The 24,274-nt window shown below is 44.9% G+C and overlaps 1 protein-coding gene across 4 annotated transcripts in view; it reads left to right on the forward strand.

The window, feature by feature from the left end:
• The window catches only part of LOC119655245 (small G protein signaling modulator 2-like), a 53,792-nt gene that overhangs the window by 20,363 nt on the left and 9,155 nt on the right, over window positions 1-24,274 (forward strand). Inside the window, exons 2-12 of one of the 4 annotated variants that reach the window (XM_038061037.1) lie at window positions 12,944-13,358; window positions 13,422-13,860; window positions 13,999-14,308; window positions 14,370-14,549; window positions 14,609-14,959; window positions 15,126-15,282; window positions 15,349-15,902; window positions 16,026-16,339; window positions 22,279-22,403; window positions 22,486-22,665; window positions 22,732-23,009. In XM_038061037.1, the coding sequence (XP_037916965.1) occupies window positions 12,944-13,358; window positions 13,422-13,860; window positions 13,999-14,308; window positions 14,370-14,549; window positions 14,609-14,959; window positions 15,126-15,282; window positions 15,349-15,902; window positions 16,026-16,339; window positions 22,279-22,403; window positions 22,486-22,665; window positions 22,732-23,009 (3,303 nt within the window). Of the gene's footprint in view, window positions 1-12,943; window positions 13,359-13,421; window positions 13,861-13,998; window positions 14,309-14,369; window positions 14,550-14,608; window positions 14,960-15,125; window positions 15,283-15,348; window positions 16,340-22,278; window positions 22,404-22,485; window positions 22,666-22,731; window positions 23,010-24,274 lie in introns of all 4 variants that reach the window. The other 3 variants (XM_038061036.1, XM_038061034.1, XM_038061035.1) reach the window with 3 other exon arrangements.

Raw genomic sequence — 24,274 nt, forward strand, 5'->3', positions numbered from 1 at the left:
TGCAGGAAGTGTGGGGAAGAGGGCCACCTCATCAAAGATTGCACCGGAGATCCACGGTGTATGTTATGTAGTGGGAAAGAGGGCGTGGACGGCCGGCATATTGCGGGAAGCAGCAGATGTCCGGTATATAGGAGGGAGCTGAACCGCACAGGCAAATGAGATTGATACAAATCAATATCAATCACTGTGAGGCAGCTCAGGACCTGCTCTCGCAAACCATTCGAGAGTCGAATGTCGATGTCGCGGTTATTTGCGAGCCGTACAGAAACTACGGCGGTGCGACTTGGGCGGTGGATGCGTCTGGCAACGCCGCAATCTGGGCGTGCGGAAGACAGGCCATTCAGGAAGTCATGGCCCCCCCGGCAGCTGGTTTTATAAGGACGAAGGTCAACGGTGTCCATATTTACAGCTGCTACGCTCCTCCTAGTGCAACCTTAGCAGAATATGAGGAGATGTTAGACAGTCTGGTGTTGGATGCTAGAGACCGCAGCCCTAAAATCATTGCGGGCGATTTCAACGCGTGGGCCCTGGAGTGGGGAAGCCGATCGACGAACACCAGAGGTCAAATTCTGTTGGAGTCATTTGCGGAGCTGGACATCGTGCTGGCCAACGTTGGATGCGTACCCACCTTTCGAGGAAGAGGGTCGGGTTTGATCGTTGACCTGACATTTGTTAGCACTTCACTGGTGAGGGGGATGGCTTGGCAAGTGAGTGAGCACTACACCCGCAGTGACCACCAGGCCATCTTCCTCTGCATTGGGAACCGGGGAAGCAGTCAACGACGCTCTGGAGGTGGAAAGGCTAAGGCGGTTTGCTGGTCTATCGAAGCTTGGCCGCATTGGAGGGAGCCCATGATCCGGATGGAACAGCGGTGGAAAGGGTCACACAGCTGTCTCAGTGTGTAACCGAAGCATGCGACGCTACGATGCCACGACGACGTTTGCACCACGGCAAGAGGCCAAACTACTGGTGGAACACGGAGATCGCTGCCTTGAGATCCTCTTGTCTCCGAGCGAGGAGACTTTCCCACAGGACAAGGGGAAGGCCGGAGCACCAGGAGCGTGAGGAGGAATACAGGGATCTGCGAAGCAACCTTAAGAAGGCCATTCGGAGAAGCAAGCGGGAATGCTACCAGAAGCTCTGCATGGAGGCTAATAAGAATCCGTGGGGTACAGCCTACCAAGTTGTAATGAAGAAGATCCGCGGGCGAAAATCACCTCAGGTGACATGCCCACGGCTCTTGTTGCAAATAATTGCAACTCTTTTCCCGCAGCAGGAGCAGGACGAAAGAGAACCCCAACTGGCAGCTCAGCAGGACGTCTTCTCGATCCCTGATGTTACCGAAGAGGAACTTTGGGAAATCTGCAGACGTATTGGGGACAGCAAGGCTCTGGGATTGGACGGAATTCCGAACAGGGCTCTAAAGGTGGCGGTCAAGGCCAGACCAATATTGTGGTGAACGGTATCAAAGGAGAAATCGACCGCGGAAGAGAAGTAAGAACAAAGGTCATAGGATTGCTGTGAGCAGTTTGTAGTGGAGTCAGCAAAATTTATGGAAGAAGGGAGGAATTGGGTGGGACTACAAGAATAGGTAGTGTGAGACAAAAAAATGGTTTCAAGCTACCACGGACAAGGGCTCAATGCTTAATAAGTATCTCTCATACGCTTTTTTGATCATAGACTCCACAATGGAGCGCATAGCCTTGAGGTAAGCAAATTCGGTGTCATTGTTAGCGTCCGAAACTCCGCACTTCCATAATGGCGATTCAGGATCTCTGTGGTCAACCAAGCGGACAAGTAGGAGAAAAGGGGACATAGCAGCATGTGAGATCGGCAGGATATTGTAAAAGGTGAGGTGAGCTTGATCACACATTCTTCTTCTTTTTCTTCAGCCTTTGTCCCGTTCACAAGCGGGGTCGGCTCGAGCTTGATCACACATTGAGTTATGTAATAGGTGATCCCAGTTAATTGACGCTAAGGCTGAGTTGAGACCTTCAAAATTAGCTTTGGAAAGTTGAACTTAGCAGATTTACGCGCAATTTAGGGGAGCTTGGCAAGTAAGTGGTGGTGAAATTCATGGCAAGACTAGTGTTCAAAAATAAAGAGAGAGGAAGAGGGCAAGCACAGGAGTCGTATATAAAGGATGCAATAAACAGGGTGGGGCTGAGGGAATTATGTGGGGAGGTACGAACAACAACACAATCATCAGCAGAGCCAGAAGAGGTAAAGACGGTTCGGCGCAGAGTTGATATTTTATTGCAATTAGGACCCCACTACCAGTGGGCTTACGTTATGCAGCCCCGTCTCTATCACAACGGAAAATGGAATAACCGTCGGGGAGCTCCGAGTTCAGTAAAACATCATCAAACCGAGTTTCAAAAATTCAGATTATATGATGTTGCTGAGCCAGCATGGATAAATTGAAGGCCTCCCGCTTGGCTTTTAAACTCTTGACATTTTGATAAAGTAGGTGGACACAGGGCTAGATACATTGAATGCAAGGCAAGCGCGCTGTCTTGAAATTCACTCGCAAATTGGCACGCTTGTACGGCTTGATGAAGACATCTTCAGGCCAGAAAGAAGGATTGCGGTACGGTTAAGTGACTTTAAAAGAAGTTAACATTCGGTCGGAGTTGCTGTCTTTGTCAGTTTGACACAAAGCAATGGCGAAAGAGCACCAAATTTATTCTTTCTGTACTCCTGTAGCTCGTCCGTGGAAGTGGCGAACGCTGGGGAGAAACAATTTTTTGGGGAGGCCAGTTTCCGTTACCCGTTACCGCTGGCACGAATGGATGAAGTACCAGGGTTTAGAGCAACAGTGAGAAACGGAGCTGTGTTGCGATTCTTAACCTGCAGAGGAGGCTTAGATATTGTCTCGCTGAAGGCGCGCGGGGGCGAAATACGATCAGGGACTTTTTCGTAAAAACTCTGATGGGCAGCTGCGTAGCATGTTCTGTTCTAGGCTAGGCCGCAGGCGGCACAGCAAACAAAGCTACATGCTACATGATGGGTGTAGCTGTGTTTGTTGATGGGAGCTTCCAGCTACTGTCGGATAGCGGCTACTATGTCCGTATACAGACGGCAAAGGTGAATCGTATTTACAAGCAATACTTTGCCATCGTAACTATCAATGGAGAACGTTGTCAGGCCTCGTTCTTGTTGATAAAATCCGGGAGAGTTTTAAGCTCCAAGAGGATGAGGCAACCACTTACATATCCTGTTTTATTCGGTCCCTTGTACTTTGCCTAGCTGATTTCGAAAAATACTGGCTTATCTTGGAAACTTGGATTCTTTGGTCGCTAGACCTATGCTCCAATAATGTAGGGAAAACTGACTTTTTACACAAGTTTCCGAAAAGGCAGTGGATGTATGGTTGACAAAGTATAAAGGCGCATCATAAGTCCTATTTGGCAAAAAATAATCATATTCACGATGGCAAACTAGTGTCTACAGTTGTGAAGTTGAGGAAACAATAATGAGTCGGCCCCTCCCAACACATAAAGGTCTACAGACTATGTACCTATTCGAATAGTGTGGTGACTATGCGCTGTTAGGTCGTTGATAATGTTGATAATGACCCATTGATTCAAGAATTATGGCTTCCTCTCAACGGCATTCTAAAACAAGGACTAATTGCATTTTCCTTGAAGGAATTGAATTCAGCGGAATGAACATTTTTCAGAAGAGTATTTAAATGAAATTTGAAGGACTGAAGGACTATCGGAAGCCCACTTTAAATTTGTGTATTTGCTCAGGTTTCCAAAATCGAATTGCCTTAGAACATAGGATATACTTTTCTATGGAATATTTTCTAGTAAGGATTCATGAAAATGCCAATTTCATTTCAGAATAATCGAAGTTAGAAATGGTTCAAGGTGACTAACTTCATCCTTAATTTGATATTCAATTCAATTCGGAGAACAAAACATAGAAGGACTTCTAAAAAACCCCCAACTGTCCCTCGCTCCTGCCTAATTCACAGTGTAAACGATATGGGTATTACCTTAGACGTTTAAAGATTCCTTCATTATCCTGCCTCAAATTATACCAGTTTCATATCTCATTTCATAATCCATAAACCCCCAGCTCCCAAACGTCAATTCATTTCAAACGTGGGATTTAAGCTTTCCTAGAACAGACAGCAGTCAAAAAGGATGTATCTAGTTTGAGCATTCAGGATATTACATTTGTATAAATCCGACTCTTAGCCCAATATCAACCCATATACATATGTAGGCTTCTGCGATGCGTAGGCTGAAAGTATATAGAGTGACTTGTGCAAACTCTATTGAGTTCAGAGAGCCTAAGTCAAACCGAAAAAGGACTCTCACACTTCCAGAGCAACGGAAGAAAGTTAGACCGGGTGTTTAATATCCTTTCAACGTCAGCCACCAGGCGAACGTCAAGCAATCATTTTCATCCCTCTCAAGATGCTGGGCTTTTTCTTCTTCCATCATGGACCCATCCTCAGTGGAGGAACACATATTTGATCTGGTTCCAATTGTTGCAGGAACCAACCAGGGAATTGTAGATAAATTCAGAATCTTGTGGATTTCAATTAAATTTGAATGTCACTGAACAAACCCCCTCCCCATGGTGTAAATTGGTTTACATTGTAAAACATCCAAAATTAATTACTTCTGGGATGTTGATACTAATTCAAATCAAACTAGAGCTGGGTCTGTATATGTTTGTCTATTCACATGTCTATTGTTTTAGTAGCAATGCGAGCCTATTATTTGCTTCTATGTATGTTGTCTATAGCTGCAAGGACGCGGGGGTGGGTATACAGCAAAATTTCAACAAAACTGCTCCAAATTGATTTATCCTCTGAAATAGAGTCGACTGAATTGATGTGGGCTGTGTAAATTATAATGAATGGAAGGACGAGAGATTGTGCAAAAGAGGATTCAATTATGTACATGTTCCATTGGGATGTTCCTATGAATAGTTTTAATCGGATATTATGTGCTCCTTAGGTTGCCTTTCTTTGATGTTCCAAGGACTTTTGATGAATATTCGTTTTGTTGGAGTATACATCCTCTTCTAATTATTTTCTAATTCAAGCTCCTTAGGAACAAGGATCCTAATGACTTTTTGTATGACTCTGCTGGCCTAAAAGATATTAAGCCGATTGAAAATGGTTTCTGAAACATGTCGCCTAGTGACCTGAAGTTAACGCAAACTCAGTGTTAGCTAAATAATGGCCTAGGATTCCCACTGAGGTACCACACATTGTCTTGGCTATATATGAAGTTTGTAAGTAAACTATAAGACTTTTTGTCATAATGGAGAGGGGGAGGGGTTGAAATTTTAGTTAGCATTTACGACCATGTCGTTGTTGTACGATTCAATTCGGAACAGTGCAATATTTCATTGTCCTGAAAATAACGTCAGCCCTGCATTATTATTATTATTCTGTTAAGGGAAAGTCGCAACGCGTCCTTGAAGAACTATTGTGCCCCTTTTACTGGTTAGAGTGTACCTATTGATCATAGTATCTCAGGCAAACCTATAACAGTTAGGAACTTTAGTATGTTCCCTACTTCCAGATCTTTCAGCTTTGCATCTGGTATTAAGTATTATCCCAGATGCCTCAACCTACTTTGCACAAGTGCCGGACACTGTCCCAGGACGTGTATAGAGGTTTCGTCATCCTCCTCACGAAACCTGCAGGCAGCGTCCGTAGATATCCCTAGCTTCCCTAGGTGATAGTTCAGCCGACAATGACCCGTGAGAATTCCCACTATGATTCGGAGGTTCTTTTTAGTGAGGTTTAAGCAATCCTTTGTGCGCACGGGTTCGTATTCCCCAATAAGCACCCTGGACTGCTCCATCCCTGGTAGGCCCGCCCAGTATAGTTTCCTCAACCGTTCCTCTTCATTTCTTAGATTCATAGCATTGAAACCGTTTCCGATTCCACAGAAGGGTTCTGGCCCGTGTAAAGGCGTCCCTGCTCCCTTCTTGGCTAGTTCGTCCGCTGCCTCGTTGCCTTCCAACCCAGCATGGCCTGGAACCCAAAGTATCCAGACCTTGTTGGATGAGCCGAGTGTATTCAGTCTATCAAGGCATTCCCATACCAGTTTAGAGTTCACCTGGTTGGACCTAAGTGCCTTGATCGCTGCTTGGCTATCGGTGAGAATAGCTATGTTCTGCCTCTATAGTTCGTTTGCAGATTAAAGGAGGCACATTTGTCTATGGTGTATATTTCCGCCTGGAATATGCTGGTGTACCTGCCCATTGGCTCAAAGTACATTTTCCTTGGACCAATGACACCGACACCCCCTCCCTCTGCTGTGAGGGATCCGTCAGTGTACCAAGTAATCAGTTGCTGGTTTAAGCCGTAAGTCGCAGCCACGCTCTCCCAGTTTGCATTGTTACTCCAACGTGTTTCAAACTTCTTATCAAAGTGAAACCTCGTTGACATGTTATCCCTTAGTATCAGTAATTCGGGATACCGCCAGAAAGAATATCAATCTTCCTTCGATTTAGGCAGCTCCCCGCCTCACTCATACTACCGGCCATCCTGAATATTGATCTCCTTGCCTGCATCTGTATGTGCAGATGGAGAAGGATTAATCCCAGAAGGATCTCCACGGATTCCGTTGGGCATTTCCTGTTGCTCCACTGATACACACGCAAGCCAGCCTTTGGAGCTTATGTAATTCCCTGGCTTGTGTGCTGAGTTCGGTTCTTTCTGCCCAAATTACCGCTCCATAGGTAATCATTGGCCTTACTATTGCAGTATATATCCAAAGTAGTATCTTCGGGCTGCAACCCAATTTTTTTCCTGCTATGGATCTGCAAGTCATCAGAGCCCTGGTGGCTTTCCGACAAGTGTTTCCGACATGTGTCTTCCAGAGTAATTTTTGATCCAGCGTAATTCCCAAATATTTGACCTTTGATTCTCGTTTCACCTCCACATCATGTAATCTTATGACTCTCAGGTGATGAAGCTTACGCCTCCTAGTGAATGGTACTATGGTGGTTTTGGCTGGGTTGATCCGCAGCTGTTCCGTTTCGTTTCCCTGATCGCGTTGCTATACGCAGTCAGTGTATTTTTCTACCTCTGCCAGTCCCCGGTTTGTTTTGCCCGGTTGAAGTTTTCGTGCCTCTGTTCTCATTCTGGCCAGGTTCCACCATGGTACATCCCTTGATGACTTGACTGTCTTAGCCGGACAGCTGGCCTCATATATGTCAATGACAATTGTGTTGAGGTTTTCCACCACCGTTTCTATTCCAGTTCGCTCCTGATGTCACCGCCCCCTTGACGGTGAGCAATGTTGTTGCTCAGGTGCGTTGTGTAGGATTCCCAATCCGTTCTCTTGGGATTCCTTATTATTCTTTTTATTTTGGAGTTACCCTCAATGTCGAATCTGATTATCCTGTGATCAAACATTGAGGGTTCATCCGACACCCTCCAATTCCTAACCATTCCATTCATTAGAGTATTTCCTAGAGTTATATCTAGTACCTCCTGTCTAGTGCTGGTCACAAATGTTGGAGTGTTCCGTATGTTATATATTTCTAACTTATTGCTAAGAATAAATTCAAGAAGGTACTCACCTCTTCGATTGGTGTCGTTGCTTCCCCAGACTTCGTGATGGGCGCTGACATCGCATCCGAGGAGAAGTGATAACATCCTCTTCTCATAATACTTCACCAGTTTGGCGACTGAGAGTGAGTTCATTAAGGAGAGGCGGAATATCCACCAAAATATTAGGGCTCTGATACTTGGTATTTAGTTGTCCTATATTAGGGCGGTGGAGGAAAAAAACGCCCAAGCATCATCTGGCAAAGTCATGTGGGAGACGCAGGTAATGCCTCCTCAACATAAGGTAAGTGAGAACGCGGGCAAACCGAGTAGGGATGAAATGAGTGAATCCATTGGTGCCCAACAAGCAGCCAAGGAGAAAAAGGCCTCTTCGCCGAAGAAGGTTGCGCCGGAGAAAGTTTCGGGGAGTTCTTCGATTACGGCCCCAACTTTGAAAAAAGGGGAAGAGCCTACAGCTCGTAAACCCGAAGAATGGATAAAGGTGGGCGGCAGAAGGAGAAAAAGAAGATTCGTCCGGAGATAATCATTATTTCCAAGAAAGGAGATGTCCTACGCTGATATCCTTCGGAAAGTCAAAGCCGATCCGGAATTGACAGACTTAGGCGATAGGTTCAGTCATATCAAGCGTACGGAAAAGGGAGATCTGATGCTATAGCTAAACAAATCTAGCTACAAGACAGTGGATAGTTTTCGCGGTCAGGTGGAAAAGGTGCTAGGTGAGCAAGCAGACGTGAAAGCTCGAAAGCAACAGATACTAATCGAGCGCAAAGGGCTAGGCGAGGTCATATCACGAGAGGATATCTGTGCTGTGCTAAGGGAACAATTCAACCTTAGCGAAATAGAAGAAAGTGCCATCATAAGGATGACGAAACCGGTGGAATCAGGGATTTAACGCAATATGATGAGATGCTAGACAGCTTGATGTTGGATGCTAGGGACCACCGCCCAAAAATCGTTGCCGACGATTTCAATTCTTGGGCCTTAGTCTGGGGAAGTTGAGTAACAAACACCATGGGCAACCTTGAAACTTTCGCGGATATGGGCACTGTACTAGCCAGCGTTGGATGCGTGCCCACCTTCCGAGGAAGAGGGCTAGGCTCAATCGGATGCTAGGGACCACAGCCCCAAAATCATTGCCGGCGATTTCAATGTGTGGGCCTTAGTCTGGGGAAGTTGAGTAACAAACACCATGGGCAAACCTTGCTTGAAATTTTCGCGGAGTTGGGCATTGTACTAGCCTGCGTTGGATGCGTGCCCACCTTCCGAGGCAAAGGGCTAGGCTCAATCGTCGATCTAACCTGCCTCAGTACCTTGTTGACGAGAATGATGGTCTGGTGGGGTGGTCCATTGGAGCTTTCGAGGAAGAGATATTCCTGATGGCTTTAGAAGGAAAGGCAGGCAGGAAATTAAACTACTGTTGGAACCAGAAAATTGCGCTATTGAGAGCATCGTGTCGGTGAGCGATTTGGCTTTGCCAAAGGAACAGAGGGAAGCCAGAACATCGCAGTCGGAGAAGAAATACCGCGATCTTCGAAGTAGCCTTAAGAATAAAGTAAGCGGAATTGCTACAAGCGGTTGTGCTTTGAAGCAAATACGAACCCATGGGACGCTGCTTACAAAGTTGTAATGAACAAGATTCGTGGACAAAAATCACCCAACTGACGTGTCCGCGACTCTTATTCAAAATAATTGCAATTGTTTTCCCAGAGCAGGAAGAAAGTGGACCTCAAACAACGGTGCAACAGGAAGTCTTCACAATCCCAGGGGTTACCGAGGAGGAACGATGGGAAATCTGTGGATGAATTGAGGATAATAGGGTCCCGTGATTGGATGGTATTCCGAACAATGCCCTGAAGTTGACAGTAAAAATTAGGAAATCGAGAGTTTCCTCTCGGAGAGACTTCTTTGGTACGAGATGAACGACGGGCCGAAGGAATATGTTGTGACAGAAGGTGTTCCCCAAGGTTTTGTACGGGGCCCCTGCTGTGGTACATAATGTACAACGGAGCGCTCGGCCTTCGCATGCCAGAGGAAGCAACATTGATCAGTTTTATCGACGACCTGACAATGGTAGTAGTTGTGAAACACCACCAGGACGTGGAACTGTATGCAAGCGAAGCCATTCACACCATCAAAGTATGGCTCTAAATGGTGAAACTGGACCTGGCGGAAGATAAGACGGAGGCGGTCCTTATTACCAATCGCAGGAAAAATAACACAGGCGAAACCCAGGTTGATAATCACGAAATCGTTTCAAAATCAACCATTAGATGCAAACGTCTGTTGGCCGGACACTTTAGTGGGGCTGCACTTGAATGCTACACTGTCTTTGGGATAACTCTGCCCTCGTGCTTAGTCATAGTCAATCCAGCTGCTAATTCTGGTCATCGCCTATTTCTACATTCATTGCATCTATAGAAATCTTTGACACAATGTGATGCATCAAAATAATTGGAGTCTGACTTTCTAATCTTATATGCTGAGGAAGGCGTCACTACCCCTCTTTCTATTTCCAATTCCCATTCTAAGAAATGTTCAGTGGAAATATTGGGATATGCTAGGTGCGATATCCCTAAAAGCTGCCTGACATATACCATCGCTCCATCTCAGGGAGGATCTGCCTCGTCTTCTTTTTCTTCTGCTACCATAGATATTGTCCTTATAGACTTTTCGGGCTGGATCATCCTCATCCATATGGATTAAGTGACCCGTCCACCGTAACCTATTGATCCAGATTTTATCTACAACCTGACGGTCATGGTATCGCTCATAGATTTCGTCGTTATGTAGGCTACGGAATCGTCCATCCTCATGTAGGGGGCCAAAAATTCTTCGGAGGATTTTTCTTTCGAACGCGGTCAATAGTTCGCAATTTTTCTTGCTAAGAATCCAAGTCCCCGAGGAATACATGGGGACTGGCAAGATCATTGTCCTGTACAGTAAGAGCTTTGACCCTATGGTGAGACATTTCGAGCGAAACAGTTTTTGTGAGCTGAAATGGGTCCTATTGACTGCCAACAACCTGACTGTTGGTAAAACTTTCGCGCCTGGTGCAGTTGCTCCCTGGTGGTGAGCCAACGTATCGCCTGAATACGCGCTCCGTCCCTACTTGGCTGTTAAAATCCCCAAGTATGATTTTGATATCGTATCTGGGACAGGCTTCGAGGATTCAAGCACATGGTTTACTGGATGGCCGCTATAATATATGATCCCTGTTCAGCACATCTCCTGCAATGCTGTTATATCAGCCCTATATTGGGAATGGGTATCGGCTAGCTGTTTGGCCATCTCTGTACAGGGAGCACACTTTCCATGAGAAAATTTGCAAATCGTTATTCCGTTTTCGTTGCTGGATTCGTCGTTGTGTTATCAGTCCAGTTCAAGGCTCCTGTTGTGGCTTCTAACAAGCTGTTTTCCGTATAGGGTTGTCAGCCCTACCCAACCCCCAACCTGGAGGACCAGTTGGTACAATTTGTCCCGTTTTTAGGCGCGGGAAACTCAACTTCACCCTTCACCGTCTGCTGCTTTTCGTTAAGAGAGAGATCCCAGCGGTCATCAGGTGGAGGTAGAGATAGAATGTGGTAGTAGAGCTGTTGGTGTTGGTTCAGCAGGCGTTTCCCAGGTTTCATGCTCCATCGTGGGTACCAACCCACGCTTCGCCCTGGGACCTATACTACCCTTTAACCACTAATTTTCACTGGTACCAGCACATTGTCGGGATAGCTGAGGGCCCCAGGATGCGATTACCCGTACACCCTTTTCGTGAAGCAGATCTCAACCGTGACTGCGATGGAGATCTACCTCCCGAACGCTAAGTATTCACAATCGCTGTCCGCTTGGAGATCGCGTCCGCAAGTGAAGTCACCATTGTTCTAAAGTCCTCGACCTTCTGACGCGACACTATCACTTAGGGGATGGATACCATAGGCAATATTTTAGGGAATGAAGGCTTCTACTACCTCTTCCTGCACTTTATAATGAACCTAGAAGTAGACCGTCTGGGTCGTTCGTAGGAAACCATGAAAACAGAACTATCGCAAAGGCCTAAAAAAAGTGACAAAATTGACCGTGCAGCTCCATTGAAGTGAGTCGTTGACACTCGCTTGCACGCTTCTGTGCTAGTTAAGTTCCGGAGTGTTTTTGGAAACTTCAATCCTCCCACGTCATTGACAAAATTGATTGTCTCCTGAGTCCAGTGGCAACAAGAAACTTTTCCCACTTGTACGCGACAGCCGGATCTGGGAGACAACCCGTATTCAATTGAGTCAATTCTCTGACGATTTTGCTACCGTATTACGAGAGGACTTGCAGATTATTATAGACTTTTTGAAGGTCCCATCAGGGACGTTAACGATAGGTTTCTCATCCACGATTATGAGCAGCTGAAGAACTGAAAATTCTGAATCTTACAACATCCTTTGGGCTTCACGTTGGCCGCCATTTGTAGTGAAGAAAGAAGTACGCAATGGGCAGAAAATATAGAGGCATATAGAGGCAAGTGAGATCGGAGACCGTCTTCCCTCTCCATTGTGACATTCTCGAGTTTTCCATCTTCCATCGATTCTCCCTAGCTTTACGTTTCAGGTTCTGATGTGGTTCTTCGCATCGAATTAAGAACATGTGAAATTTTGTGAAAAGCGTGAGAACGGCTTTTTCTTTAGGTCTTTGGGATAGCTCTGCCCTCGTGGTTGGTCATAGTCAACAAAGTTAGTCATTCTGGTCACCGCCTAGTTCTACGTTAATCATATCTAAAGAAATCATTGGCACTATGTGTTGCGTCAAAATAAACTTAAAAAAAAACAACTTTGTCGGTTTCATAACGATGAATGCCGTCAATACTTTTCTTCAAGACAAATTTGTGAGGGGTTTTTTCTCGACTAAGCCGATCTTTTTTTAAAAAAGAAAGCGCACATTAAACTAAACAAATGGGGTATCCGGCTGCGGGAGGAGGGGGTGTTGCAATGTACCCCTGAAGTTACTGAATGGAACTGGTTCATGTTACTGTTATTATCGAAGTACTTGAGCCCGATCTAAATTCGAACCACGTCGCCATACAGGCCAAGCACCGATAGACGTGTTGATTAAGAAGTGGCAGTGGATAGGTCACACTTGAAAATAGGGGTATTTATTGTAAAAAAAATGGATACGATTTGCAGAGCCTACGAGGCAATTTCTCAACATAATGAAATCCTGCCTGGTAGTAGTAGTTATTTTTACGCAGTTAAAAAATGTTAAATATTTCCAAAAAAAGCGTTTTGTGCTTCATTAACCAGCTATATAATTTGTAGAACAGCTTCCTGTGTTTGGTCTCGCACAAGTTTGTATGAAAGTTCTAAATCTCAAGAAACCCTCAAACTCATTACTATCATTCTTATTACCTTATTTCAGGATTTCTATTCTTCTTTTTAGACTCGGTAGAATATAAAGAGCGCCTAATAGCTTCCGTCAAAAAGGAGGTTAAACAACTGATGGAAGAGGCGGTTACTAGAAAATTTGTACACGAAGAAAGTGGCTCAGTTACATCACTATGTGCTGCAGTTGAAGCATGCCTAAGTCAAGGTCTACGCAGACGAGCCTTAGGCCTCTTTAAAACATCATCAACAACAGCTTTGCTACATAAGGTCGCAAAACACTGCCCGGAAGCTGCCTATATTAGTCGCAAAGTCCAGGATATTGAAAATACAGATCCAAACAAAAGGTCTTCATCGAGTAGTGATAGCACGAACAAACCACCAATTTTGAAAAAGAACAGCAGCAATTCAGTAACTACGGTTAGTGGACCGCCGGCACAGCCAACTGTTAAGTAGGATCATCTACCATGTCAAGTTATGAAGACATATTTCTTAATATGAAAGTTTGTTTTCAGATACCTCTGGATAAGGTTGGCATTATACGAGAAACGCTTAGCGAAAATCATCGAACATTTAGTAACCAATGCTACCAGATATTATGAGCGGGACTCACTGGTAGCTGATCCTGATTATGGGTCGATCCTTAGTTCGTTATTAGTTGGACCATGCGCCCTAGATTACTCTAGAGCAAAGACACCAGATCATTATTGGACCGACCCTCATGCTGATGAATTGGTACAACGTCACCGGATAAGTTCGGGGAATCCTACGCCACCGACATGTCGACGGCCTATACTAAACTTCAAAAGAAGTCTGCACACTAGTTCAGAGGAAGCTAGCACCGGGTCGTTTAAATCCAGCACATCTGTTACAGCCAAGGATTATGTGGAGTCCTTACATCAGAATAGTCGTGTCACTTTGTTGTATGGAAAGAACAACATCCTTGTGTTGCCGGTAAATATTATGAGGTTGCCTTCATCGGATGGATTTGAGCCTCCTTGATGAACCTAGAATGTGGATAATAAATATCCAAGGATATTTCTATGCTTAACATTTGATTGTATAGTAAGTAAAAGTCTTCCGTTTTTGCAGAAGGACGTCAGCGAGCAAATGCCAGGATATCTAAGCATTCATCAAACGGCACAGTCCCTCACAGTCAAATGGACCCCAAATCAGTTGATGAATGGCTATACCGAATGCGAAGTAACTGACAAAAGTTCATATTGGGCCTATGCCCTTAACATCAACGTCGACGAAATTGTCTATGTACATTGCCATCAAATACGTGGCGAGGATACCGGAGGAACTATTATTTTTGTTGGTCAGGATGGCGTCCAGCATCCTCCTATACTTTTCCCTGAAGGTGGACACATGGCAGCTTTTCTGAGTTGTCTCGAGACAGGTGAAAATATTCTCAGTTCCTGGCTTGAACTTTATAAATTCGAAGTGTACAATGGTTCTAGGTCTCCTACCACACGGACAATTGGATCCTCCGCTATGGTCAACTCGAGGAATTGGCAAAATTTTCCCATGGCCAGCTAAGGGACGCAGGCGTCTCTTATCATCGGTTTTAGAAACAAATGAAGATCACCCAATAGATTATGTATTCCGTGTGGTAAATAAGGGAAACCATGCAGATTTTCGTAAGTTGAAAAATAATATATTGAAGCCTTGAAGTGTGTCTAACTTCATATATTCCTAGTGGCTACACATCAGATCATGGAGACTGGTCGCACGAGTCCTAGGCGAACCCAATTGAGTAGTTGTTCAACGAATGAAAGTAGCGATTGTTCGAGTAAGAGCATGTCCTTAGATCAAAGTTTGCCTGATACACCGCAGGTAAGTTTGAGCAACGACACAAAGGTCCTTGAATACATTAACTTGTGCTTCCAGGTAGGTGCAAATCAGACAGCAAGTATAGCATTGGTTTGCTCAACAATGCGCAGACAAATAATTTCCAGAGCATTTTATGGATGGTTAGCATATTGTAGGCATCTGTCAACCGTGAGGACACATTTAATTGGATTGGTGAACGGCAGGATCACCCCAGAAGGTAAAACATGCAAGTTTGTTTTTTTATTTCTTAAGATGGACTAAAGGCCCTTGAAGCATGGTTTGATACTTTGAGAAGAGAAGGAATCTATCTACCTTGGGAGCGGTTGAACTAGATGACCAGTGCCTTCATTTTAACTCTCTGATTTGCAAAAATTTTATTCAAGCTGGTGCTGAAGGAGGACTAACCAAAGAACGATGGGAGTCTCTCAATGCAGATGGGGTTGTATCCGATGATAAAGAAGTTTACCGACTTGTTTATTATGGTGGAGTCGAACATGAGATACGTAAGGAAGTTTGGCCTTATTTGCTTGGACACTACAGGTAAGCTCTTCAGTTTAAGCCTTAACCTTACTAGGGTACTCAAAATTCCAACTTCTATTCCACCAGCTTCGGAAGCACACCAGAAGAACGACATGAGTTGGATGAGGCTGCTCGGCACTACTACGAGACCACAATGGGAGAATGGTTAGCTGTTGAAGCCATTGTAAGACAACGAGACAAGGAGAAAACGGCTCATGCAGTGGCAAAGCTTAGTTCCGAAAGTGGTAGTGGTGGGGACAAAACAAAAGGTGTTGATGTTGATGCCGAAATGGAGAATGATGTTTTCGAGGATAATGACTTTTCCGATATATCTGATCCTGTTGATTATGATGTAGAGAAGAAAGAAGAAGTGCCAGCTGAGGAAATGAAAAAGCCAACGCGTGCAAATAAGAGTAGTACAGATTCAGGTAATGTTCCAGACGAAGACATCAAAAATAATGAAGACGGTCAAGATGATAACGATGCTGAAATGAATCCTGAGGAGATACCAAAAGAAAAAGACAATGATGCAGAGATGAGAAACGTGAGTAATCAAAACGCAATTAATGGCATCGAATTGGAACTAAAGGAGAACTGTTTTGGTGAAAATGATGGTGTCGCAGCTGCCACTACAACCGGAGGTAAAGAAAATGTCAGCAACAAAAGTTCCCCTACCACTTCCTCATACGAAACCGTCGGCAATGAATTTATCGATACTAATGATATGAATAATGGTGAACGTTTGAACAACATGAAACTTCCAGAATTTCAGAGCGTGGACGATATTCAAATGGAGCTGACGGAATATGAAGATGATGCTGGAGCAACGTCAGCACAAGGAATGGACCATGATGAACAACATTTGCAGCAATTTACGGCCTCATCACCTCGGGCTTCAGTTATTGTTACAAAGGCGTCTATTGATGTAGCGAATTTTGATAAAGAGGAGGAAGAAGATGAGAAGACTGCAGTCATGTCACCAGTTAAGGAAGAAGCTAATGGAAATGCATTGGATGCATTACAGGAACCGAAGTCTGCATGTGTGTCACCAGCTAGTTCAAATGGAGGAGTTTATAGCGTAAGTGGTTCTCTGTGCATTTATTTCTATCTTATAGATTACAGCTCTTATCAGCGATCCGGAGAGAACTTTTATAGATGCTCTCAATGTAGTCCTACACCTCCTCCCCTAGACCTCCGCTTTAAAGGCGCTGAAACTCTCAGTGAGTCCGGATGTTGGAGAGCAAGGTTCTACAACTACATTAACATCCTAAGTAAAGTACCTCGAGAATTCTGGGCATTCCCACACTATTCGCAAGGCGAACGTCCCGAGGGATTTGTGTGGACTTTCCAACCAGGGCAAAATGGAAGATTGGCGAAGTGTTACAAGGCTTTGACACTATCTTCACCGACGGATCAAAGATGGTCCTTGGAGTCGGAGCGGGAGTTTTCTCGGATACACACGGTGCATCCGATAGGCTGGTAGGGGAATACAAGAACAGTCTTGGCGGCACCTTAAGGTCACTCTCGTTTGGGTTCCCGGTCATAGGAACTCAGAGGGAAATGAACGGATTGACAAAGTGAATAGGCGGAGTTCTACTCTTGCCAGTCCCTCGACGGGCACAGTCTGTGTCCTGTTGCCAACTGTTAAGGGTGGAATCTACTCGCACTACTTACCAACCGCGGACCTGAAATAGCGAAGGTTTACCATCTGCACCAAGTCAGGGAGGATTTGGCTCGCCTATAACAAGACCTGATTACGCGAGCCTTGTACCAAGCGCGTGCACGGCCTGACATATCCTACAAATCTTATCGCCGAAGTTGCGGAAAAGAGGGAGAAACCATCAGATACTTCCTTTGCGATTGCCCAGCTCCAGCTAGAGTTAGGCTGTGGACACTAAGTAAACCATTCTTTGAAGACCTCCGAGAAGGGCAATAACGCCACAGTTTCCTAAATAGGAGACACTTGTCTGAATGCTCGGCTTGATTACCGAAAGAGAAAGAACACTTACCGCGAATCCTGTCCATCGCTTTCTTAGCACAAGCTAGAAAATGGCACGCGGCATCAGCTGTTCCTTCCACGAGCGAATCGGCGTCAAAAGAAGGAGAGTGGATCCGGCTGTGAAGCGGTACCACAATGACTCCCTTTCTGGAAGTTGCTTGACCTGAGGCTCTTCGGGATGACAACCCTCGGCTAGTGGAAAGTCCTGGGCAACAAGCATAGGTACCTTGAAATGAACCCCGTGTATTATCTTGATGCGCACCTGTGGTTGGTGAATAGAGAAGTCAGGTACGTCGTAGTCTCTTTATTGAAACGATAGTAGATTTGCCGCCGACGTTGATAAGGTCGTATAATTTTTGGGTCACCTTGTGTGGACCTGTATAAGACCGTATTAGCGAGCGTTTCATGGCGACGATGCGCTTGAAGGCATATGTTCAGGTATGAAGACCTCCATGCATGATAACGTTTACTTTGCTCCGATGTGTCGTTGCACTCAACTGCAGCAGCCTGAAGTGCTTTCGCAGGTTATCCACGGACGAAAAATTCTCCTAGTTCACTTGTAGAGGAATTCCGAAGGCGAAGTTTTGACGTCTTCCATATACGCTGTTCTGACATAGAAAAACAATTGGCAGGATTTCGATCCATAGCATCGAAAGCTGGCACATGAGCGCCACTTTCGCCACAGCGCGGTGCCTGTGTTCGATCATGTCATTTGATTCCAGAGGTGATATGGCGAGGTTTTCGTTCTGCACCAAGCAGCTTTGCCAAGGAAGTAAATAGTGTTGTTGCAACCGTGTCTGCTTGGACGCTTTTGAGCTGGATTGCCTATGGCCTCCTACTAACTCTATCAGTAATGATTAAGCAGTATCTGTAATGCTTCGCCAGGGGCACCGCTATGAGATGCACGGGAATATGGCTTTTAGCCTGAATCCATGATCTTAATTTTAATGGGTTGGTTACCAGTATGCTTGCGTATTTTTGCCCTCTGATACGGAATGTACTCGGGCAACCAAGGAAGTGCCCCTTTGCGGATGCCGGTCAGACCAATTTTTCTTCAGCTTCCTGTCTCTTTGCCACTGCCTCACTACGAGGGACCGTGGGTAACCTTGATGATTGTTCTTCAAAGCGCCTCAAGCAAATAATGACCAAGAAAATATCCTGACTGCAAGTTTCATCCAGGGCAGAGGCAACTCATCAGACGCTGCCTCACCTCTATCCTGGGAGCAGCGTGACAGAAAGTGGCGACAGGTGGTAATTTCGGCCTGACAAATATGACGTAAAACGTCTTTAATTTAAAGACGCTGGATTCTGAGAGACGATGCTCTTTCGCCTGGCGAGTCTGTGACTTTCGCTCCCTAAGCTCGCCGATAGATTTCGTATCGAATCTGGTTGGCATTTTCATTAGACAGATGCGCGAGAGTGCATCTGCAACAGTGTTTTCCTCGCCTGTGACGTGCATGATAGTGGTACTGAACTGGTCAATGACTTGGAGTTGCCGCACATGAGATGCTTTTTCTGGCCTTTGAAGAAAAGCCTTGACTAGGGACTTATGGTCCGTGCGGATGATGAAGTTCTTTCCTTTCACGATGTGCTTGGAATGTTTAAGCGCCGCGAAAATTCTGAGGAGTTCTCGACCGTATGGGTTGTATCTCTGTTCTGCCGAGGACTGCTTCCTGAAAGAGAACTCCAAAATATAACTTTTCCCGACAATTAACCACTTCAATAAACCGCCGATAACGGATAAAGAGGGGTCAGCTGAAAGGACAATCTTGGCGCGTGGTTGTAAAAACATTGACGTTCTAGCGTTAGCCAATGCCTATTTGGAAGACTAGAAGGTTCCTACGAGCTGTAGAGGCCAATCGCTTTTCCGCTTGTCGCACTTTTTCGCACCTTCAATAATACCTGCGCTTGAGGGACATGCGGTATGTGCGCTCTAAAATTGTTGACTGTTCCAAATTAACGCTTTTTTCCATGGTTTAGGGTAGACCAAGGTAGCCTCAACTTTTTCTGGGGCGGCTTGAAATCAAGCGCGTTGACCATAACACCGAAGAAGATAATTTGTTCCCTTCAAATAGGCATTAATCCCAGTTAACGTGAAGTTTGCTTGTGAAAACGACCCGCCTGTGTTCCTGCAGGCTTGATAATAGGATCAGGATGTTATTCAACTAGATGATCACGACCCAAGATGCTGTGCATATACCTCTAAAAGGTATGTCAAGCGTTGTTTTGAACCGAGAGGCATTTCAAAGAACTCGATGAATCTGAATGGCGTAGTAACTGCTGTTTGGGGATGTCTATCTCTGCTACAAGGGTCTGAAAACAAACCCATTTCAGGAATCGGATTTTTTCAAGTAGACGTCGTCAAGTCCCGTTAAAATAAGTTTCTCTAAATTTGACGAAGTAATCTGCAACGGGCTTGCATAAGTTCCACTTGACGGTCTGACAACAGCGAGATGCAATAACGCGTGTACTCAGCTTTTTCAACCTTGAGTTTCGCACTGAGAAGTTGGCGAGTCCTTGTGAAGACTGACGGGTCTGTGGTGCTGTTTCGAAACTGCTTGACCTATAATGCGCCCTTGTTTGGCTAAAAACCATTTGTAATAATATGCGACCACCGTATCAACTTCCTTTTTGGACCCAAAGTTAATGGCTGACCCGGCGAGAGAACCGAATTGAAGTGGACGAACAACCCCTTGACTTTTCCAGGAGTTCAACAAAGATTTGAATCGTCAATGAGGCGGCGCCTCTTTAGATCTGGAAGGAAACCGCAATACGAAAGAAAATCAGTCCCTCAAATGATCACTTTTGCATCTGCGGGGACGGACAATCAAGTCAACCAACGTCACACTCCTAAACCCACGTGTGCAATCTTGGGCCCAAACGTAAACATGAGTGATCCGTTTGCAACCCCTAGAGAAAGTTCTCAATTACCGACGTGCATGATTTGGGGAAAGATAGATACTATAGTTCCGATGTCAATCAGAAAGACTACACTTGAGGACCTGTCCATGATATAAAGGCAATTCTGCTTCCGTGGCTTGTAGCTAGAATTTTGAGCTATGGCAGCTGGTTTCCCGAATGCTGTAGACAACGATGTTGACTGGAGAAACTGCAAGGCAAGTTGCTGCTCTGGAACAATTATAGTAATAACACATATCGTTGGTATGCGACCATGACCTAGATGTCGAGCGATTCCTCCTTTTTTGTTAAATTTGACACTAGCCAAGTTGGTCTTATAAATTCGCATTGAACTCAACGATGCGGAGAAGAATATCTCTCGACATTGAAATGAGCTCCACCAGAATTTTTCCCGATTTGAAAATTTGAGAATATTGTGCACGTTTGACCTTGACCTTGAGGAGATCTTCCGAAGCGTAAGAGCCTGCTAGGTCACCCATCTACCTTTACAGCTGGGATGGTTTTTGTCCAGCTTCTCCCCCCCTGAGCCACAAAGACGCTACAACGGCCGAACTTTCTTCGCAGGATCTCTGCTATCAATGCCCGGTGAGCTGAATTTATCTGCTATGTACTCGAAGGCTTCTCCATCCAATGCATCTACGGCTAAGAAACAACCTGCCGGGTGCCGTTCGTCGAGCGATGGAACGCAGCCGCCAATCTCTACGGGTGGTGCTTCTCGTAATGCTTGACGTCAGAAATTCCTTTAATTCCGTAAGATAGAAAGACATTCTAGGCATACTAGACAATACTTTCCACGTGCCGATCTATCTCCAACGGATATTGAGGAACTGATGGATCCATCCTAGGGCCGGACCTCTGGAACGCTTCTTATGCTGCTTAGACTCTATATTCCAGAAGAGCCGTGCCTGGTCGATTATGCAGATGATGTCGCGGCGCTTGTTGCTGGATGCACTGTCAAACAGGCGCAAGACATTAATGCGACGGATAAGCGGATGGATTACTGCCCATGAAGCACCTTGCACTGGAAAAAGCCGAAGTATAATAGTAATCCTAACTAAAGAGAGAATTCCGACCTTGCATCCCTTATCGATCGGCCATAATCAAAACCAACGGCAAAGTATCTTGGACTGATTCTTGACTCAAAGTTGAAATTTTTCGAGCAAATCAAAGCAGTAACTGGAGTTTCGGCCTTAAGTCGGCTAATGGCCCACGTCTAGTAGGCGACATCTATTGATGAGTTCAACGCATTCTATTCTGCTCTACGCCACAGAGGTATGGGCTGACACTCTTGGCAAGGGGGTATGTATATCATAAGCGTCTTGCACGAGTACAAAGACGGGGAGCTTTACGAGTGGCATCTGCCTACCGTCCTGTCTCTGAACCGGCCGTGATGGTAATCGCGAACGTGATCCCCGTTGCTTTTCTTGCTATACAAAGGCAAAGGAAGTGAAGGGAGGTGATTGTTCGTAAAGAACGACAATGACACTAGACACTAGCGTGGCTCATTAGCAACTTAGGAATGTGGCTGGATCGGAAGCATGGTGAGACTGACTATGTCCTTATCTAGCTCCTAAGTGGACATGGAGGTTTTCATGTCTTACCTGTATAAGATTGGAAAGGCACGATCTACTGATTGTGTGTTTAGCAGTGGAGTTGTGGACGACGCCCATAACACCTTTTTTTTATTGAAGGTGGGATGGGAGTCTTCGGCAGCTCTATTTAAACACCGAGGATCTCTCTCCAGACAATATTGTCGAGAAGATGCTAAGGACCGCTAACAGGTGGAGTCATGTGACGGATTACGTTCGGGTTCTTATCGTTACAAAGAAGATAGAGCTCAACCTGTGGAGGGGCCGGATGGCAGGGGATTCTTCGAACTAACAATTCCCTTCCTCCACTCCCATCCCGTTGGTGAAAGGAATTCCCTGATCTGAAGGCTCCTTAAGACGGGAGAGCTCGTGGGCTAGCTGGAAGTAATGTGACAAACAAACTAGCTCTCTGAAGATGGGGAGATGTTTAGTTGGTAGTCTGACGGCGTACCGTTGCGAGAGTCGTCCGGTACTAGATTTTCTCTCTACTAATTTCATTTCTAATTTCAGTGTCAACTACTTGAAAATTTCGGCCTCAACCTGCATCGTATTGAAAAGGATGTTCAGCGTTGTGACCGCAACTATTGGTACTTTGCAAATGAGAATTTAGACAAACTTCGTAATGTTATTTGCACGTGAGTATGAAGAGAGTCGTTGCCCAATTAGAACGAGAAATAAAAAAACCTAAATTCCACTAACTTCTCAAAATCTTCGCAGCTACATATGGGAACATCTAGACATCGGTTATATGCAGGGCATGTGTGATTTGGTAGCACCGCTCCTTGTTATTTTTGACGATGAGTCCTTGAGCTACAGTTGCTTCTGCCATTTGATGGAGAGAATGATTCAGAACTTCCCGAGTGGTTCTGCTATGGATATGCATTTTTCAAATATGAGGTATATAAGTGACTTTTTTAAATCCACCACTGTTCACCTGATTCTGGAATTATCCTTTTTTTATAGATCCCTTATTCAAATTTTGGACTCAGAGTTGTATGATCTTATGCATGCTCATGGAGATTACACTCATTTCTACTTTTGCTATCGATGGTTTCTGCTGGATTTCAAACGAGAACTGGTATATGCTGATGTATTCTCAACGTGGGAAGTCATTTGGGCGGCCAAGTACACGGCCAGCTCTCATTTTGTATTATTTTTAGCATTGGCGCTATTGGAAACTTATAGAGATATAATACTATCAAATAGTATGGATTTTACAGATGTCATAAAGTTTTTCAATGGTAAGTTTTACTTGGTCAAGGTTTTTTTATATTTTTAAATTGTTCAAATTTCAATTGTCGCAATTTCCATAATATTTTTTAATAATTTCCAAATATTTGGCAAGCAACTTACTGAATATTTTGACAACTGAATATCATTGATAACTTAACAATTGGAATAGCTGTCATTGGAATCTGGTCAACCTATAGAAGATGATGCTCCTCCCTTCATAGCACATAAGGAAAGCTAGGCTCAAGTGGAAGCTTCATGGAGCAGGAAAAATAATGCGGGTGGCAACCGCAGTTATTACTGTGGGTATCCACCTAGGAGAATCTCTTCCCCCATCGAGTTATGTAGAGTTGGTCTGCGCAGTGGAGTGAATGCGATCTTATTGAGATCGAAGAATTGGTAACATGTAGATGGATAGATGGATAGGAGCCACACGAAGTCAGTGTTGTTTTAATTGAGGCAAAGGTACCTTAGCGAAATTTGAGGGAATTTGCAAAGATTTCGCGAAGAACTTCTTGAAAGCCAGTATTGTGTTGCGACTAGCGTGCATACAATTTGGATTCAAATGCTGTCCTTTTGTTCAGATAAGTTGAGGTTTAAGAAGCTAGCTTTGACGATAGTGCAGACTGGTTTCATACAGGAACACTATCTGTGATTTATATTAGCCAAAAAAGTTCAGGTCACCTTACTATGGGCCTCACTGATTCTAGCATCAGGCTGGGTATTAACACTGAACATTGGAATGAATTACCAAGATTATGTTGCGCATTGTGAGAAGTCTACATTGGTTTGGTTGGTTGGAGTTTGGTGTGTCAGGATTTTCATGGCAGACAGCACTGGCGAATGATATACACGTCTGCATAAATTGGATCAGACCTGCCATAATGTTGCTGGAGTGACCAGTTTCAGAAAACTTGAAGCACTTGGCACTTTTGTCTGGCAGCTTGACGTTGATAAATGCATGTTGTGTGGTTTCAGGTTGTATTTTTTTGGCCCCATTGCTGTTAGGATTTGGCCTCAAGGTGGCCCGACTAAAATGAGGCTTTATTTGATCAATAATGAAAACCTAGCTTTCGATCCATACGCCAAGACCTTATCCGTGACTTTCTTCGTGGTCTTGTAAGGCCGCCTCGGACTGATTCCAGTTAACCCGCTGGGGAGTTCCGTCCCCACGTACTCGAGGAGAGCGATTAGACCCGAGTCTGCAAGGAACTCATCTGAAGTGGCTCTGCCACGAAGCCTCACCGGAGGTTATCTGGTACCATGGGAACCGGGA

Source organism: Hermetia illucens, chromosome 4, assembly GCF_905115235.1.
Source record: "Hermetia illucens chromosome 4, iHerIll2.2.curated.20191125, whole genome shotgun sequence".
Taxonomy (NCBI): Eukaryota; Metazoa; Arthropoda; class Insecta; order Diptera; family Stratiomyidae; genus Hermetia; species Hermetia illucens.